The 18330-nt window shown below is 43.3% G+C and overlaps 1 protein-coding gene across 1 annotated transcript in view; it reads right to left on the bottom strand.

Annotated features, from left to right (window-relative positions):
* Window positions 1-439: 439 nt before the first annotated feature.
* Window positions 440-18330, bottom strand: part of IL17RA (interleukin 17 receptor A) — a 47904-nt gene continuing 30013 nt past the window's right edge. Inside the window, exons 4-13 of the mRNA XM_006135462.4 lie at window positions 15260-15384; window positions 14000-14126; window positions 9983-10030; window positions 9714-9874; window positions 7479-7556; window positions 6961-7039; window positions 6849-6863; window positions 4235-4336; window positions 3162-3203; window positions 440-2320 (exon numbers count right to left, since the gene is read on the bottom strand). Of these exons, the coding sequence (XP_006135524.4) occupies window positions 804-2320; window positions 3162-3203; window positions 4235-4336; window positions 6849-6863; window positions 6961-7039; window positions 7479-7556; window positions 9714-9874; window positions 9983-10030; window positions 14000-14126; window positions 15260-15384 (2294 nt within the window). The 3' untranslated portion in view covers window positions 440-803. The remainder of the gene's footprint in view (window positions 2321-3161; window positions 3204-4234; window positions 4337-6848; window positions 6864-6960; window positions 7040-7478; window positions 7557-9713; window positions 9875-9982; window positions 10031-13999; window positions 14127-15259; window positions 15385-18330) is intronic.

Genomic DNA, 18330 nt, shown 5'->3' with positions numbered 1-18330 from the left:
AGGCAAGTATGGTGATGCCAATGCAAATAATGCATTAGTACCAGGGTGCTGGGATTTTCTATCACAAGAGGGACTACTGGGATCTGTCATCCTTGGTTGTGGTATGAGGCATAAACTTACTTACTACAGCATTTACATTAAAGCTTAACTAATAAATTCTGATCTCAGAATCAGTCTTTATCTTTTCTCCTCTATAGCTATGGCTTTGATCCTCTATAACAGCGGTTTCAAACTTTTTGGGCTCCGGAGCCCTTTACATGCATAAAAATTAATGCAGAGCCCCAGCGGTCCACTGATTGTGTGTGTTGTAGCTATCGATGTTTCTAGTTTGTCAACCTCGCGGAGCCCTGGGGCTCCGCGGAGCACAGTTTGAGAAACACTGCTCTATAAGAAGATGGACGGATGGTGTAACAGTCATCCTGAAAGATGCACCATGATGGACCACCATAATTTGCCTGTAATTAGTTCACGGTGGATACTACACATAATAGATTTCTTACAGAGTAACAGGTTTAGTACCACATCCTCCAGAGAATATGCAGGAGAATAACATTCCTGTCATCATCTTTGATTCAGAGATAGGTTTAGAGGTAACAGTTGTGCTCTGAGAGGTATATGTGGTGGACCATAACATCTACTTGGCAAGTCTGCCTCTGGGTGATGTGCATCAGTGAGAGATTTCTTACTGATCAGAACACTTGTGTTGCTAGGGTCAGGAGACTGCCTGAAGAAGAGTGCTGAACTTCTACATGCTACCACTCCCCAACCCTATTTTTCAAATGGTATAGTTCTGGAGAGAGAGTTTAAGAGTCCTCTGCAGAATGACCTGTGTCCATTATCCCACCAGTGTGCTCCCAGACAGATTTCTGCTGAATTTCCTGGAAAAGTAGCTTTTGTTGGAGGCTTTTTAAACTGTCCAAGACCTCTGGAGAGAGATACTCAGGAGGCATCTCATTTTCCTGTTCCTGGTCCTCCTCTTCATCCTCCTCTACCAGATCATCAGGAGGCAAAGGGGAACATCTGGAGATATAGCCCTGGTCTGATTGCACTGACTGTCTCTGATCTTTGCATGGGTTATTGAAAACTACCTGCTGCTGTTGCTCTTCACCATCTTCTTGCCCGAGAGAGGGCTCAGAAGGGATGATGCTTTGCTGGTAAAGAGAGTACATTAATCCCTCCAGCTGTTGCCTCACTTCATTTGGGAGGTTGTCTGCAGATTTCTGGTTGTCTGATGATGGGACATCAAAATCATCATGCAGGATGATGCTGTTCCTCATTGGGACACTAGTCTCGAGCAGAGGGATTCCTTCCATCCAATCCGTGTTGGTCAGCACCTGATGACTAGCTACATTTTTACCTTCTGCAAGACAGATTGGCTCCACCATCTGAACTGGAGGAGCCTCATCCATAGGAATCATCAGGGTCTGGAAAGCTGGATCCTGCTGTTGCTTAAGCTGAGGCTGCAGTTTAAAACTTTCACCCTCATCTTCATTCACATGGAGGATAACAGCACAACAGCCATTTGCATCTGGCTCTTGAACATGCAGCTGCTGTTTCATAATTACCCTATCAACCAGCATTAATTCCTCTGGTATTTCCCTGTCCAGAGACTGCAGGTCCTCTTCATCTTCTGAGCATGTGTTCTCTCTCTCAAACCAATCAGGGTGCTTTGCCTGCCATTCCTGGAATGTCTGTATTGCCTCCTTCAACTTCCAGCCACTGGAGTTTTCAGCATAGTTGTCAGCAGTGATCTCCTGGATTTGATGGATCCGCCCTGGTTCAAACTTCTCCATATCCTGGATCAGGAAGTAAATGTCCTCAAACCTGTCCATCAGCTGGTACTTGGATGTGACATTGAATGGGTCAGGAATATTCTTATCTTCACTTATGCCCTCAAAATAGCAGACTATATACATTCCAAAACAAGCTGGCTTCTTGAAATCTGGCAGGATCAAATTCAAGGCTGGAGTGAACATGTCTCCAAAAGGCTCCCATCGATCTTGTTTGAGACATACATCTGTTCCCTCCTTTCCCAGCATAGCCTGCCACTTTGCCTGGGTTCCCCGAGAACACAAAAGGATGATCTTCGAAGAGAGTTCTTCCATTTCCTTTTTTTGTCGAGTAAGCCAGGGTAAGGCCCCAATCTCTGAAATCTGACGCTTTTCCAGCAGATCCAGGACTACCTCAGTACCACAGACTGTGATCAAGAACTGGGCAAACTTCACCACCACATCCACATAAAGTGGATGATCAGCAGAGTACACAATCCAAACCTTCCGGGGCTTCAGGAGTGGTGGAGGCACCTGTGGAAGTAACAACTCTGAAAAAAGGTAAAAAAAAAAAAGCGTTTATTCCAGTACCATTTGCTGAAGCAGTATCTGTGTAGCCAAAAACAATAAACTGACCAAGGACACACTGTACAGATAAATACAACATGGCACAGTTCAACCTCCACAAAGCCAGAGACACGGCCCTTTCTTTTGCTCCTGATGTTCTACCACAAGCACAAAAAACTCCCTCGGCACCACCGTTTTACTCCTGTGAAAAAGTCAAGTAACTCTAAATGCACTTCAAGTAAAAGCCAAGGTCCTTGTTCTGGCAGGTCCCCAAGCAATCAAGCTTAGCTCTTCTACACACAGATGGACACATTCACTCACAGTTCATTCTCATGTAAGATGCAGATTGTAGTTTCTAAAGCAGTGTTTCTTAAACTGTGTTCCGTGGCACACTGGTGTGCCATGAGGCAGTTGGTGGTGTGCTGAGGAGAACAACAGAATTCAAAATGGCTGCCCCCAACTTTTTTTTTTTTTTTTTTTTTGGGCTCAACAAAAAAATCTTTGGTGTTCTTCATTAAAAAAAATATTGTTTGGTGTTCCTCGGTCTTAAAAAGTTTAAGAAACACTGTTCTAAAGGATTTCATTTGATAAAGCAGCAAATGCAAAAGCTCCAACCTTAGTTGTTCTCTGTCCAAGGCTGCTGGTGGCCCACAAATCCTCTTTATAGTTAAAGAGAACAGCTTTAAAGTTACAGAGCAATAGTTTGGTATCAAGAAATATCAGCAGCAAATTAATTCAAGGATGGTCCCCAGAGGACATTTAAGGTGGGTTCCTAGAATGTGCAGTATGAAGGGGCTCTCTTACAGCACAGAAAGGCTCTCTTACCATGGCCAATGTTGTTGCTGCTGAATTTCCCATGCTGGCAGCCTGAAAGGAAAAAAAAACAACATTGTTCAATCTAAAGACATTTCAATTATATTTTTAGAATGATATTGCTTTCTGATCTTTGAAGGACACAGCAGGGGATCTCTGATAGCAAACCTAATGAAAAGCACCAAGTGAAGATTAAACCATCCATTTATGAAGTCTCTTCCATAGCCAGCTACAGTCTGCATCACTCCCCTAGAGAGGAGCTACACCCAAAGTCAGTCCTCTTCTCCTCTCTTATCCCCTCAAATTCTCTTCCTAGTGACAGAGAACATACAGCAAACCAACTCCACTTCTTAGAAACAGAAGGCTGTAACTGCCAAAATATCCCCCACCTCCACCATGAAGAATTTATTACAGGATACATCTGAGGGAGAGTTAAACCTCACAGTATTTATCATCACTGCTCTCAGACAAAAATGGTTATCACAGAGAGTTGTGTTGTATCATTCACAGTTGACTATGGCTTAGCACAAGTCTTGATGAGTTAGCACATGGTCTTTCAGTTTTTAGTCCCAGTTCATGCTCACTGCATCACCTTGAATAAGTCAAACTCTCTGTGCCTCACTGTCTTTGGAAAGTGCTACATAAATGCAAACTATTGCAGCAGAACTAGTTTCTATAGAGATTTTGAGATCTAATATCAGTAGTTTGTGAAACATGAGGCCTGCAGAACTGAAACTTTCCTATTTATCCAGAGGTAGAATTGGAGAAGCAGATCTGCAGAGGCTTAGCTTCAGTCTTATGAGAACATAGAAAATACAGAGGATGGAACAGTGAAGACCCACTTCTCTGGAGTTAGATTTCCCAAGAGTGGAATGCCAGGAGACAGAACAGTCTTTCCGTTAACCGAGTGTTTGGAAAAACAAGACTGTTTTGTATTAGGGTACTACATGAACCCTGGAATGGAGGCGGAAGAAATTTCCTGATGACAGAGCATCATACAGGGAATTTAGGCTAGTACATAGAGAAATGAGGGAATGTTACAAGCATGCTCCCAAGTCTCACTTCCCAGCTGACATCATCCTTACCTGCTGGTCTTCGAGTCATGTAAATAACACCAACTATGACTGATCCCACCAGTAAAATGCAGATGCCAGTGATACTCCAGTATAGCCACATAAGTGGATCATCTATGACACAAGAAGAGCAGTGTAAGACACAGCTTTATGTGGCTGAAAAGTCTTATCCACCAACAAAATGCTGTACTGAAATCTAAAAGCCAGCTGGACAGCAGCACCCAGTCCCCAAAAGTACTAGGAAGCAGCAGTAACTCCTTCATATAGCACCATAGTAGCAATAGAACATAAGAACAGCTATACAGGGCCAGACCAACGGTCCATATACCTCAGTATCCTGTCTTCCAATAGCGGCCAATGCCAGGTACCCGAGAGGGAATGAACAGAACCGGTCATCATCAAGTGATACATCATGTGTTGACAATTCCCAGCTTCTGCCAAACAGGGGCAAGGGACACCAATCCTGTCCATCCTGGCTAATAGCCATTTATGGACCTATCCGCCATTAATTTATCTAGCTCTTTTTGGACTGTTATAAAGTCTTGAACTTCATAACATCCTCTGGCAAGAAGTTCCACCGGTTGTTTGTGCATTGTGTGAAGAAGTACTTCCTTTTGTTTGTTTTAAACCTGCTACCTATAAATTTTATTTGGTTACCTTTAGTTCTTGTGTTATGGGAAGGAGTAAATAACTCTTCTCTATTCACTTTTTCCACAGTCATGATTTTATAGACCTCTCTCATATTCCCCTTTAGTAATCTCTTTTCCACGCTGAAAAGTCCCAGTTTTATTAATCTCTCCTCATATGGTAGCCGTTCCGTACCTCTAATAAATTTTTGTTGCCCTTTTCTGAATTTTTATGTTCAATTATGGCTGAAAATACTTAAACTCTCATGTTCAGATGCTTGGCTTTCTCTCAAATTTCTTGGGATGAAATGTTCAGTCCAGAAACAAATGGTTTTGGAAATCTGAGAAAGATTCCATTTAGCTACTTGAGTTATCACAGTCTGCTAAGAGTTTTAAACACTAGAAAAGACAAAGCAAACTGTACGCATACATATTAAAATATATGACAAGTTGTGACAATGTATCTGTGTCCACATCTACACAGGACTAATAATTTTTGTACAAGGCATGTCTCATAAGGCATCAAGTGAAAATTCATATATTTGCTGATCAGCATAGTCCTGAAAAAACATGTATGGCAACAGTGAAAAAACTTTTGTGGAAAAACTTGCCAGCTGTCTACACTGGCCGCTTGAATTTGCGCAAGAACACTGATGATCTAATGTAAGATTGTCAGTGTTCTTGCGCAAATACTATGCTGCTCCCATTCGGGAAAAAGCCCTCTTGCGCAAATAAATGTATCTGCACAAGAGGGCCAGTGCAGACAGCTAAAAACTGTTTTGCGCAAAAAAGCCCTGATGGCGAAAATGGCGATCGAGGCTTTCTTGCGCAAAACCGCGTTTAGATTGGCACGGACGCTTTTTGACAAATGCTTTTAACGGAAAATTTTCCGTTAAAAGCATTTGCGGAAAATCATGCCAGTCTAGATGTAGCCCTTGGGTCTCCTGGTATCCAGCAGGAAATGTTTTTCAAAAGAAGGACTGCAACTATAGAAAAGGAAGGACAAACATTCACCCTGCCCATTCCCAGCACCTTAAGCAATAATTGAAGGATTTGTTAGATTCTGAAAGAAAAGGTAGTAAGACTGCTGAGAGAATGTGGTGAAACAACTTTACTTTGAATCTAACTGTTAAAATTAGGCCCCACTTGCATTTTGTCTATTTTTCTTGTAACCATTTTGATTTTTATGCCCTGTTTGTGCTCACTTAAAATCTTTCTATGGTTAATACACTTGGTTTTATTGTTTTATCTAATCCAGTGTGTTTCAATTGAAGTGTCTGGGAAACTGTGCGGGGGAGGGGGGGGGGGGGGAAAGAAGAGGGGGGACAAGTTGTGTGCATATTATTCCTTTTAAAGAGATAACAGACTTCAAATATAACTTATGTTGGCCAGGAGATAGCTGAGCCATACAGGACACATTAATGGGGGGAAAACTAAGACTGGGGCTGTGTTGAGGTCACCTTCTAGAATAACCAAGATTAGTGAAAGGCATAGCAAGTGGGGCTGGCAGACTGTAGTTACACAGACACTCAGGGTATAGCTTGTGTGTGAGTTACTTCATCAAGCCATTGCAAGGCACTCAGTGTTGCTGGTCAGGCATGACAGCTGATAATTAATCTTGATTGTACCTTCATATGTCACAATTACCTTTTACTGTGTTAAATTCAAACTGCTAAGCAAAACAAAAAGTAGGTCATGTTCCCCCTGCCCACACACTGCTTTTAAGTCACACCCTAGTAAACAAGTTGTTCCTTTGAGAAAAAATCCACATTATATACATGCTTTCTCTTTTAATATCAAATAAGGCATCTCTTTTAGATTTCTGCATTCTGGACTGAAATATCGAACTCCTGCGGCAAGGTGACTACTTAGAATAATCCTACCCCTTACATGTTCTCTCTTCTCATGCAAGCAAGTTAATTGATTATCTATACTACATATAAAGGAAAATAATCATGAAGAAAGATTTCAGTAAGAATAGGAATGAGTTGCTGTCTTACCTGCAGGATACGTAACTGCAAAGGAATCAAACATAGGACAGAAAGTTAAATCAAGGCTCAGCTGTCACTTACAAAATAATGCAAATCTAATGTAGAAAAAAGGAGTCCTTACTTGGAGCCACTGAGGGACACTGGATGACAGTAGAATGTCTCAGACAGTCAGTACTACAACTGGCAAAGAATGGTTGAATCTGGAGTTGACACAAATCAGAAAATAGTTCTGGAAGTAACTCTGAGCCTTGCTTTACTCTATCCCCCACTGCGAATTTTGAGACAAAGATTATAATTCCCATTTCTCTCCAAAATATTAAAGCATTAAGGATTCTGGGGACTACTCTCAATACTCAGACAGGAACTGACCATTAGGGGTGCCTAAAGATCTGTCAGCCCCAGTCTCTCTTGGGACTAATTAGTATGGGAAAAATGATGTAAGGATGAACCATTCTACACAGAGAATCCATCTACATGTATGGTGTTCTTTCAGAACATATTTCCAGAACGTATTTCCTGAAATATGGGCAAGTGGGGATCAGTCATGGACAGAGCTCTGTATTGTACAATCATTGTAATATTCCGAGATTATTCATTCCCCCCTTCTCCTCCCTTGAGTGAAAAGGATTGAGATTATACCTGTATTTTGTATCTGCAACAGGCTTTTAAGTTTTTCTCAATTTTGACAGTGACGTTCACACGGTGTTGCAGTCCACTCTGCAGAGATCAACAGACAAAAATATTACTAGGGAAGGCAGAAGAAAATGACAAAGATCAGAAGAAGGTAGGGCAAATGAGATATGGGTCACAAGATGTTACGGTACTAGGTAGAGAGAGTTTATAAAAGACTTCAATGGGAGCTGAGAGCAGTCATACAGAAGAATACAGCGAAATTCCACAGCAGCTAGCAGTGTGACATACATTTATAATACTCCCTTAATTGGCTACATGGATTAAGTAGAAATGGACAAACAGACTTTTTGGTTCGCTAGCAACTCTGGAAAAAAAATGAAAACATAGTTTCAAGTAAAACAAAACATTTTATTTTGATTTAAACTGTTTTGATGTTTATTTTTAAAATAAAATAAAGGAGGTTTCAAAATAAACTCATTTTGAACAAAAAACCCTAAACATTTTGTTTAGAAAGTATCAAAACAATATTTTGATTTTTTTGGATTTATTTTTTTTTAAAACCTGAAACTATTCAAAATTGACACAGATTTGCAAAACATGTTTAGTATTGCCAAGTTCGCATTTTTTAAACCAAAAACAGATAGTCAAAGTTTTGCCCACCTCTGGTATGAAGATTGAGTAATTAAGCATCCAGGTCAGACACCCCTAAAGTTAAAGTGGTACTATACCACCTTAATGTGTTTACTTAGGTTACCTAATATGCAAAGATTAAACACTTAACGTGCAAGCTTTTGTTTAGTTTCAAACTAAACACAACCATCTATGCACGACTAACTTGGGTCATTAGAACAGGAAAGTGACTGACATCCATGGACCATGGAATACAACTGATATCCTTGGGGACAATATTCCTTATGTCAACTGGCAGGGCCTTTTTGTGTCTAAATTGGATCTTATACTTCTGTCAGATATCTTTAGCTATTTGCCACATAAGTGATCCGAATACAGGTTGGATCTGCCTGGTCCGGAACCCTTGGGACTTGACTGGTCCCGAACAGAAAATTTGTCAGAGCAGGGGAGGTCCCATGCCACCGGTCCTGAAACCCACCACCTTGCTGCCAGCTCACTACCGCCCCAACCAGGCACCATGCCTCCACCCCATTGCTAGCCTGGCTGGGCTGCTGGCCCAGCTGCAGCTGGCTCCCCATGCTGCTGGGGGGCTCCGGCCCTAGCCCTGCATTGATGGGAGCTGCCACAGGGCTCTGGCCCTGGCTCTGTACTGCCTCCAGCCAAGGGCTGCTGGCCCTCCTTCCATTAGGCTCCCAGACTCTCTGGTTCAGGAGCATCCATGGTTTGGGATGCCAACGGATGTTTCTGGACCAGTGCGTGCCAGTTTTCAGAAATGCAACCTGTATGCATCAATACAGTGAGGGTAAGAGCAATGCTGGGGATGGAAGGAATGCAACAGTCAGGCCATACCCGGTTCCTAGCTACACCCTTACTGTGGGGATGGGAAATAGTATCAAATTTTCAGAAGTTTTTTCCCCCCACAAGTTCCCTAGAATGGGCAGCCCCCAACACTGGTATTTGGAGTTCTTGTTTTGAGAGTCAAACTTGATAGATTCAGGCAAGAATCTTCTGTTCTTCTGTGTAACACAGGCAACTGAACTTCTCTGAATTAATTCCTATTTGAACTAAAGCATAACTTTCAGAAAAAACATAAAACTTTGATTTAAATAACTGCCAGTGACAAGGAATCCACCACAACCTTTGGTAAACTCTTCCAGTGGTTAAATACCTTCCCTGTTAAAACAGCGTGCAATTTATTTCTAGTTTACATTTGTCTAGCCTCAATTTCTAGCCATTGGATCTTTGCTAGGCTGAAAAGACAAGTTAATTTTTTATTTCCCATGGAGGTACTTTTAGACTGATCAAGTCATCCCTAAGCCTCTGCTGAACTGAACGCATTAAGCTCCTAGAGTTCCTCAATGCAGGGCATATTTTTTAATACTTTTATTTTTCCTTGTGACTTCTCTGAAACTTGATCCTTCACTTTCCACTACCTTACAAGTAAAATCGCTTGAGCAAATGCAAAATAATTTCACAAAAATAGTTCTTAGGAAATAACTGCTCAGTTGTATTTGTGAGCTCTCCCTCCACTAGGGCATACTGATTGTTGAGGTAACATGGAAAAGAGGTTTCGGTTTGTATCAACACAGATGTGGGAAGGAAGATGGTTACCTCAGAAATATCCTGAGTGGTCTGTTTACACGGCTTTTCATCATCTGAGAAGCTGGTCACATGGATCCGGTATCGGGCTGACTCCATCCCAGGGCTAAAACTTAATTCCACGGAACTCTCATCTAGACTTTTGCCATCAATACTGGGCTCCCACAGGTTGCCTGCAAGTAGTATTAAAATATCTCAATTACAAAAACTTTCAGAAGCACTCAAAACTGGCCACCCTTCAACTCCCATTGCTCTAACTGACTGAGACAAACCCACTTTACCTGTCTGCATACATGGCAAGGTTCTTTTCATCACAGGGTGCCTACAATCTGTAGCAAAAAAGACAATCTGTTAAGTCTTTGCACAGAAATGTTACACTTAATTTCAGAATGTTGGACACATTTTCTTATTAGAAGTCAGATAATTTTTAGACTATTTTAGAAGGGTGAAGCCCTTTGTTTCAGGGCAGCCATCACCAAAGTAATTAGTCTCTAAACACAATAATTAAAAACAGTATGTCACTACTGTCCAAGTATGAACCATCTTCTCTACTTGGGTTATGTTTTCATGGATCATTCCAGGACAAAGCTTTCTAGTGGGAAAGGACTATTCTGTAGCATTGGCTGAGGGAAGGCGTGTGCAAAGTGCATCTAAGCTCTACAGAGGCAAGCTATGATTTCATATTGATCTCTGAAAGTACAGAGGTTCACAGCTGCAGACATCTCCACCAAAGATGTCCTGCCACCATCTCCAGTGAGCTCAACCTAGAGTTCCATTAGCTGGAATACCCTTGGTGAATGACATTTTTCTGCAGTTACCTTGTTTTTCTGAGCTATACTTGGCAGATTGGATTGTCGAATCTGTAGAATATCAACAGCAGGCTGGACCAGCCTCAAACATCTATAAACCAAATTTAGTTACTTGGGCTCTACAACTCTTGACCCAATGTGATCATCTTCTAGGTGGAATGGCCTAGGGGAAGGGTGGTGAAGGAATAACTCACTATCTTCTATTCTCAACAGAGGGAAAACGCCTTATAACCTGAATCTTTGACTTTCTTTTCCATTTTGGGGTCTCACAAATCATAATCCAAGCCCTGAACAACAGAGAGATCTGCTGCTCACTTCTACCTCAAAATAGAAAGTTTATGGGATTGCAGAAGTAGGGGGCACTATTTGTAATAGGTAAGGGTATGTCTACACTACAAAGTTAATTCGAACTAACAGACATTGGTTCGAATTAACTTTGATAGGCGCTACACAGGCACACCGCTAGTTCGAACTTAATTCAAACTAGCAGAGCGCTTACTTCGAACTAGGTAAACCTCATTCTATGAGGACTAACGTCTAGTTCAAATTAAGTAGTTCGAATTAAGGGCTGTGTAGACCCTTAATTCGAACTAGTGGGAGGCTAGCCCTCCCCAGCTTTCCCTGGTGGCCACTCTGGGCACCACCAGGGAAACTCTTCTGCCCCCCTCCCGGCCCCGGAGCCCTTAAAGGGGCACGGTCTGGCTACGGTGCCGGTGCCGGTGCCAGTGCCAGGTGCAAGCCTGCCAGCACCCAGCCAGCAGACCCTGCACCTGGCACGGCACAAGCCAGCCACCCGCTGCCACCCAGCCCTCCGCCTCTTCCTGGGACCAGTCTGGCGGCTCCCAGGAGCCTGCCCGGGGCTGCAAGAGGCGGGCGCCCGCCTGGTCTAGTGCGGAGATCATGGACCTCATCCACAACATCCGCACTAGGCACAGGAAAGTGGCCGTCTAGGGCTGGATAGCTGCCACCCTGGCCACCCACGAGCAGGTGTGCATGAAAATCAAGGTGGTCCAGTGAGACCCCCGACTCTGAGCCTTGAGCTTAGAACGGCCATACTGGGTCAGACCAAAGGTCCATCTAGCCCAGTAGCCTGTCTGCCAACAGCGGCCAACACCAGCTACCCCGGAGGGGATGGACCGAAGACAATGACCAAGCCATTTGTCTCATGCCATCCATCTCCAGCCTTCCAAAACAGAGGCCAGGGACACCATTTCTAGCCCCTGGCTAATAGCACTCCATGGACCCAGTCTCCATGAATTTATCTAACTTCTCTTTAAACTCTGTTCTAGTTCTAGCCTTCACAGCCTCCTGCAGCAAGGAGTTCCACAGGTTGACTATTTGCTTTGTGAAGAAGAACTTTCTGTTATTAGTTTGAAGCCTGCTACCCATTCATTTCATTTGGTGTCCTGTAGTCCTTCTATTATGGGAACTAATGAAGAACTTTTCTTTATGCACCCTCTCCACACCACTCGTGCTTTTATAGACCTCTATCCTATGCCCCCTCAGTCTCCTCTTTTCTAAACTGAAAAGTCCCAGTTTCTTTAGCCTCTCTTCATATGGGACCTGTTCCAAACCCCTGACCATTTTAGTTGCCCTCCCCTCTCCCACCCTCTCTCTTCCCCTCTTCCATCTCCTTTTACCAGTCTCCCCGAGTTTTGTTAAATAAAGAGAGTTCCTATTTTTGAACACACGTGTCCTTTATTTTGTACATCAGGAAGGGGGACTAGGGAGGGGTAAGTGAAAGGAGGTGAGGGAGGAATGGGGTACGAGCCCCCGATGGGGAGGACTGGGGTGGCTCTGCGGGCTCCTCAGGGTGGAAGCTCTCCTGCAGCCCCCCGATGGCCGCCCCCCTCCCCTCGGACGGCAGCCTACGGCAAGTGCAGCCGGGCTGATGGCCGAGTGCTATGATGTGCCGAGTGTGGGCATTCAGGGCACACCAAGACAGGACTGCTTTGCTGTCCCTCATTGAGTTAGACAAGCGAGCGGGGAACCCCTGAGAACTGTCTGTCCGGGGTGGAGGTCGGGACCCTTTAAGCACAACCCTCAGCTAGCCTGAGACAGCAGCTCCACGCTCTAAGTCCTAATCTGATGCCCTGCCGGCACTGCTTCCAGCCATCCTTAACCTCGGTTCAGGGTCCACTCAATGTGGACATGCTAGTTCGAATTAGCAAAACGCTAATTCGAACTAGTTTTTAGGTCTAGATGCACTAGTTTGAATTAGCTTAGTTCGAATTAACTAATTCGAATTAAGTTAGTTCGAATTAGTGCTGTAGTGTAGACATACCCTAAGAGTCAAGTACAACTCTGAAAACCAAGAGGCTACTCTGCTGTGCCAACAGCACAGTCAACACCTGTGAGTTGTGATTTTACAATTTGCAAAGGATGAATTTGATAACAAATTTGTAACAGAACTGTGTTCAGATAAACTCTTATTGAAATAAAATGTTCAAGCCTAGAGGCCTAAGATAGATTCCTACATTAATTTTTAGGAGCCTAAATAAAAAGTGGCCAGTACTGTCAGTTGGAGTCTGTAATAGCTTGTAATAAATCTTTTTAGGGGATGATTTTAAAAGGCACAAAGGGCTGTTAGAACCTACTGAGTTGTCAGAAGTTGAATGCCTATTTCCAATTTTGTCTTTGAGAATCTTTCCCTAAATATGACTTCAGAAGTCTAATTTTAGGCACTCTGGTTTGAAATTTTGGCTTATGTTTCTAGCTGTCATGGTTATGAAGATAACTGATGAAGTGAAACACATGCCACGCTGTTTGAGTTTGTAGAGAGCCTGAAATATTAGCTCCCAGGTGTGAACTACCTCATTCACCTCAAGAGGTATCACTTCCACTTATTTCACTGCTGAACATTTTAGCAGAAACACCCAAGAAATGCATTTACTACAGAATCAACACGGTCTCTCAGACTGGCTACTGAACTGGCTATAACTTTTCATATTTATTTCTAAATCTCAATTAAAAAAAATATCTGAAGTTGCTGCAGAATTTCCAGTTTATCACACTGAAACGCTGCAGAATTCAGGTCACAGAATCTCAGTCCAGCTTTTCTTGGGATACATAAAGACCTGCGCACAATATCTCCCCTCCACAAAAGCCACTGTTACTCACACTGAAAATTTATTCTTTGCACTCTTCTCTCCAAGCAGAGCTTTATGTTTTTGGGGTACGGGAAACAAATTACATAAGCTTCTGAAAGCTTGGAATTGAAGGGTTCAGGGTGCTGAAGCTGTGTACAAACTCTGTGGAGGAATGACCGTAGCATTGTGAAAGCATGGACTGAATATTTATTTTCTGAAGTAGGAGGAGAGCAGGTCTTACAACTCCATCAGCAATGCAGCAACCTATCTATGCTTGTTCATGAATGACATTCCAATTTGTCTGATCTGGTCTGGCTTGGAAACAAGCCTATTCTAGGTACTGGCAAACCAATATTTCCATCTGAAGGCTTAATAAAAGGCATCAGTGAGTCACCCTTACCAGGCACTGTGTAAGATTCTGATTTGCAGTTGTGGTCTCCACTGGTGCCCAGTTTGGGCAGGTGATGGACAGTCACTTGGTACATTTGGCCAGGTTCCACCTCAAAGCGGTTGAAAGTGAAGTTCCACTGAAACAGAAATCTGATAAAGATCCTATCCGCATCAACAAATCTGTCAAGACACTGAAATTAATAGCTGATTCTGTTTCCTGACACTTCATCTTTTATGGTAGCTAGGGTGAGAAATGCACCACAAGCTCAATAAATCTGCCCAGAATGGGAGAGCTAAGGTTACTTTGGGGGAGTTCTAAGTCACTGTATGGAAACTCTGGGCTGAAATGGGGGAGTCACAACCCAGAAATAACTGAGATAATTGAGTGATGTTCAAGGTTGAGGAGAGGTTGAGGTTAAGTAATAATGGGGAAGTTGTGGGTATTTATACCCTTCAATACTGTTAGCATGAGTGAAATTGTGCAAGTCAGAATAAATTCTGCAGGGTCCTATAAATGTACATATTCATACGGATAGCTAATTGCTTTGTCTTGTTTCTCACTTCTGTATCATTACCCACAATGCTCTTTACATCAGGAAATTCCACAGAAGGTCACTATTCTCCCGTAGGCCCAAATTTTTCTTCACAATGTACAGTCTAAATCCTAAGTAGTAGTGTGCATGTACAAATCGTATTGTCTTCAGCAGCAATTATGGATACTCAGCATCTCCCTGGATAAGGTCCCTAATAAATGATTGAGGGTGTGGAAAGACTTTGACCATTCTTATCCAGTGTTTTCTTCCAAGGTGTGGTAAAAAAAGAGGATTTGAGGCAGAAGAATGAATTAAAATTATGCTATAAATGCCATGGATACCATAGATGAAGAAATTATTGCTAAAATTATTTGTATTACAATAGCATTCAGACTCTGCTAGACACTGTACACACACATTAATACATAGCCCCTATAGCCTAGGAGGGCAGTTACAACCCAAAGGACAGAAGTAGTGGGGAAAAGGGAGCACTGAATTATCCCCATTTTACAGATAGGGAACTGAGGCACAGAGTACCTGATTTGCCCACAGTCACAGATGAAGTCAAAGTTGAAACCAGGCTTCCCAAGACCCAAGTTCACTGCCTTAATTACAAAGTCATCCTTCCACAGTATAAGCATTCTGTGCTAGTCACTGACAACTTTGCTATTTGATTGAGTGAAGAGTAAACAACGCTGGGAGTTAGGAAATCATTTGTCAGAGCCCTCTTTACTTACCCGGCTTCCATCTGGACGGACCTGAAGTGGCAGGTTGTTCTGAAAGTCAAACTGGACACACATTTGTCGATTATTGTTCATTTGTAGCACAGCCAGCTCTGCTCCCCAAAGATGCTGAATGCTTGCTGGGGGAATAAGAAAGGGGAGAGGCTAAAGTTTTGTTCTAGCAATTCCACGTCTAAAGATTTTATGCAACCCCATCCCCAGAGATTGCCAGGATGCCTGGGATATGTCAAGACCCACTCCCATTCACTGTGTATCATCTGATAAAGTAGATTTACATTGGCTACCTTCACATGACAAGAGCTACCCACAAAACTGCTGCATCAATCTGTGGGGCACTTAAATGAATTGCCATAGGAACTAGCACACAAGATTCTGGAGAGGGATCTTAAGAAAGTGGCAGCAAGGTGAATTTGGGGTCATATCATCAGAGACTGAGAAGCTCCATTTTATTCATAATGCAGATGTACTTGTGCTGAAAAAACAAGCAACAGAAAGTATGTCTTGTAAATAAATCCAACTTTCCAAATTCACCCCCAGAGTATCCCAGTGCTATAACCAGCCTTCCTCTGTCCTCCAGCCTGGCATCTCAGGTTAGTCTACAGTTCAGTACCATTAAAACTCTCATTTTAGAAACAAGTATAGTTAAAGCAGTACCACCTCCCAGTAGGCACACAGTCATACAAGATGCTTGTTTTAGAATACCTTGTATAGAACGCATAGAAGAAATAATGACAAGTCCTATGGCACCTTAAAGACTAACAGATTTATTGGGGTGTAAGCTTTTGTGGGTATAAACTAGGGATGTAAAATTCCATTTAATCAGTTAACCGGTTAATCCAGCATTTCTCAAACTGTAGGTCGCGACCCCTAAGGGGGTTGCAAGCAACTTTTAGAGGGGTGTCGCAGCTGGATTTGTTTTTTCACTTGCGACGCCTCTCCCGGGGCTGTGAAAGAGCAGCAGGGTGGCGGAAGGCACCCGCCGGCAAACCGTGCAGCGTGGCCATGGCCATGGGACTCCAGGAGCGCGGCTCAGCTGCAGGAGGCGGTAAGGTAGCGGGAGAGTGAGGCCGGCGCAGGAGCGGATGTGCGAGGGGCAGCGGGGGCACGGTTTCCCGGCGACTGAATGCTTCCGCAGCTGGGACAGGGTGGGGTCCCTCAGGCAGCGGGCTGGAGGATTGGGTTGGGGCAGAGAACCTGGAGGTAAATAAGGGCATGTGAGAGTCAGAGGAGGAGGAGAGAGGAGAGAGAGAGGAAAAAAACCACCAAAGGGACATGAAAAAGAGGCACAGAGGAGAAAGAGACGGGGGAAGGAGCCTTTAGGGGGGGAAGAGCGTTGAGGACCGCAAACGCCTTGAAGGAACCCCAGGACGGCATGGAGTCTGGTGAGAAGGGGGGAAGAAGCGACCCAGGGCAGTGAGGGTGGGGGGGGGTTTACACAAATTCATTTAGCATTTTAGAGGGTCATGGTATCACAAAGTTTGAGAACCCTTGGGTTAATCTACTAAGCAGGTCTTTGTCCATGAAAGCTCATGCCCAAATAAATCTGTTAGGGTATGTTTACACTACCACCTATACCATAGGAATAGGAAGCCTAGTCCGAACTATCTAGTTCGCGCCGCGTGTAGCTGCGGGCACGGAATCCGCACTAGCGGACATTTTAAAATGGCAGCGCCCGGCAACATGCAAATGAAGCCTGGGAAATTCAAATTCCGGGCTTCATTTGCAAGTTCGTATGACTACATTAACCACCCTAGTTCGAACTAGGATGGTAGTGTAGACATCCCCTTAGTCTTTAAGGCTACGTCTACACTGCACAGTTATTTTGGAATAAGCTATTCCAGAATAGTTATTCTGAAATAGCTTATTTAGAAATAGCACATCTACACTGCAGGGAAGCCTCAAAATTAGTCCGAGTCAGGCTTCCCTAATGTAGATGTACTATCTCGATTTAGAACCCCAGGAAGAATAACTTAGCCCCTCACCAGGGCTGTTCTATTTCGAAATAACAGAAGTGGAGCATCAAAATAGGCATTATTCTTCGTAGAATGAGGTTTACAGATGTCGGAATAAACCATCTGTTATTCTGAAATTATTTCAAAGTAATGGAATTGCTGTTAAGATGCTCACATAGTTATTTCGGAATAACAACTGTTATTCTGAAATAACTTTGCTGTGTAGACACCCCTAAGGTGCCAAAGTATTCCTTGTTTTTGTAGCTACAGTCTAACATGGCTGTTCCTCTGAGACTAGAAGAAATAAGTTACATTAAGAAAAGCACATTCATACCTTTACAGCCGCATCCAAGGTACAGAGGTAAAACCCTCTAACTATATCAGTTTCTATACTGATGTAGTTATAGTGGTACCAAAACTGTGTTTAGAACAGTACTCAGAAAACTCTAGAGTACCTCACCTGACTCAACAGACACGAAGTACTGTACATCCTGATTCCAAGCAATGGTCTAGGATTGGGGCTGACTAATATGTACAAAAGGGATTTCTTAAGTCTGTGAAACTCAAGTAAGTTTGAAGAGTGAAAGGAAAAAACTTGGAGGGCAAAACCTGCAATGTTCCCATATACCAACTAGGCATGTAAGAGTGTAGCCTTTTAAATGGGTAACAGATGAGCATGAACTTATCAGTTACCTAAATGGTTATATACAGCTCCTGGTCTGGCTCCAGGGACAGGGAGCCGGCTGCCACCCCTGTGCTCCAGCTTCATGGGAGCAGGGTGGCAGGCAAAAACGGATATGTATGGGGAACCAGCTTAAAAAGCCGGCTCCTGATGTGCACCAGATCCTGGGGAGCTGACTGCCACCTAAGCTGCAGCTGCATGTAAGCGTGTAACTGCTGCAGTTTGTTAGTGGTTACACAGTTAGCTAGTTACCCACATTTTAACATCCCTAACACCAACCATTATTGTCACTGGCACGAATTTCACAAGGCACCTAGCTATAGAGCATCTACTGAGAACTGACACACACATGCATGTAGGAAGTCTGGGTTGCAAGAACTGGATTTGATTATTGCAAATGGAAGAAACTTGAACTGGATTCTAGACCACTG

Source organism: Pelodiscus sinensis, chromosome 1, assembly GCF_052426305.1.
Source record: "Pelodiscus sinensis isolate ZL-2025 chromosome 1, ASM5242630v1, whole genome shotgun sequence".
Classification (NCBI taxonomy): Eukaryota; Metazoa; Chordata; order Testudines; family Trionychidae; genus Pelodiscus; species Pelodiscus sinensis.
Note: the sequence above shows the minus strand (reverse complement) of the source record. Positions and strands in the feature narration are given on the sequence as shown.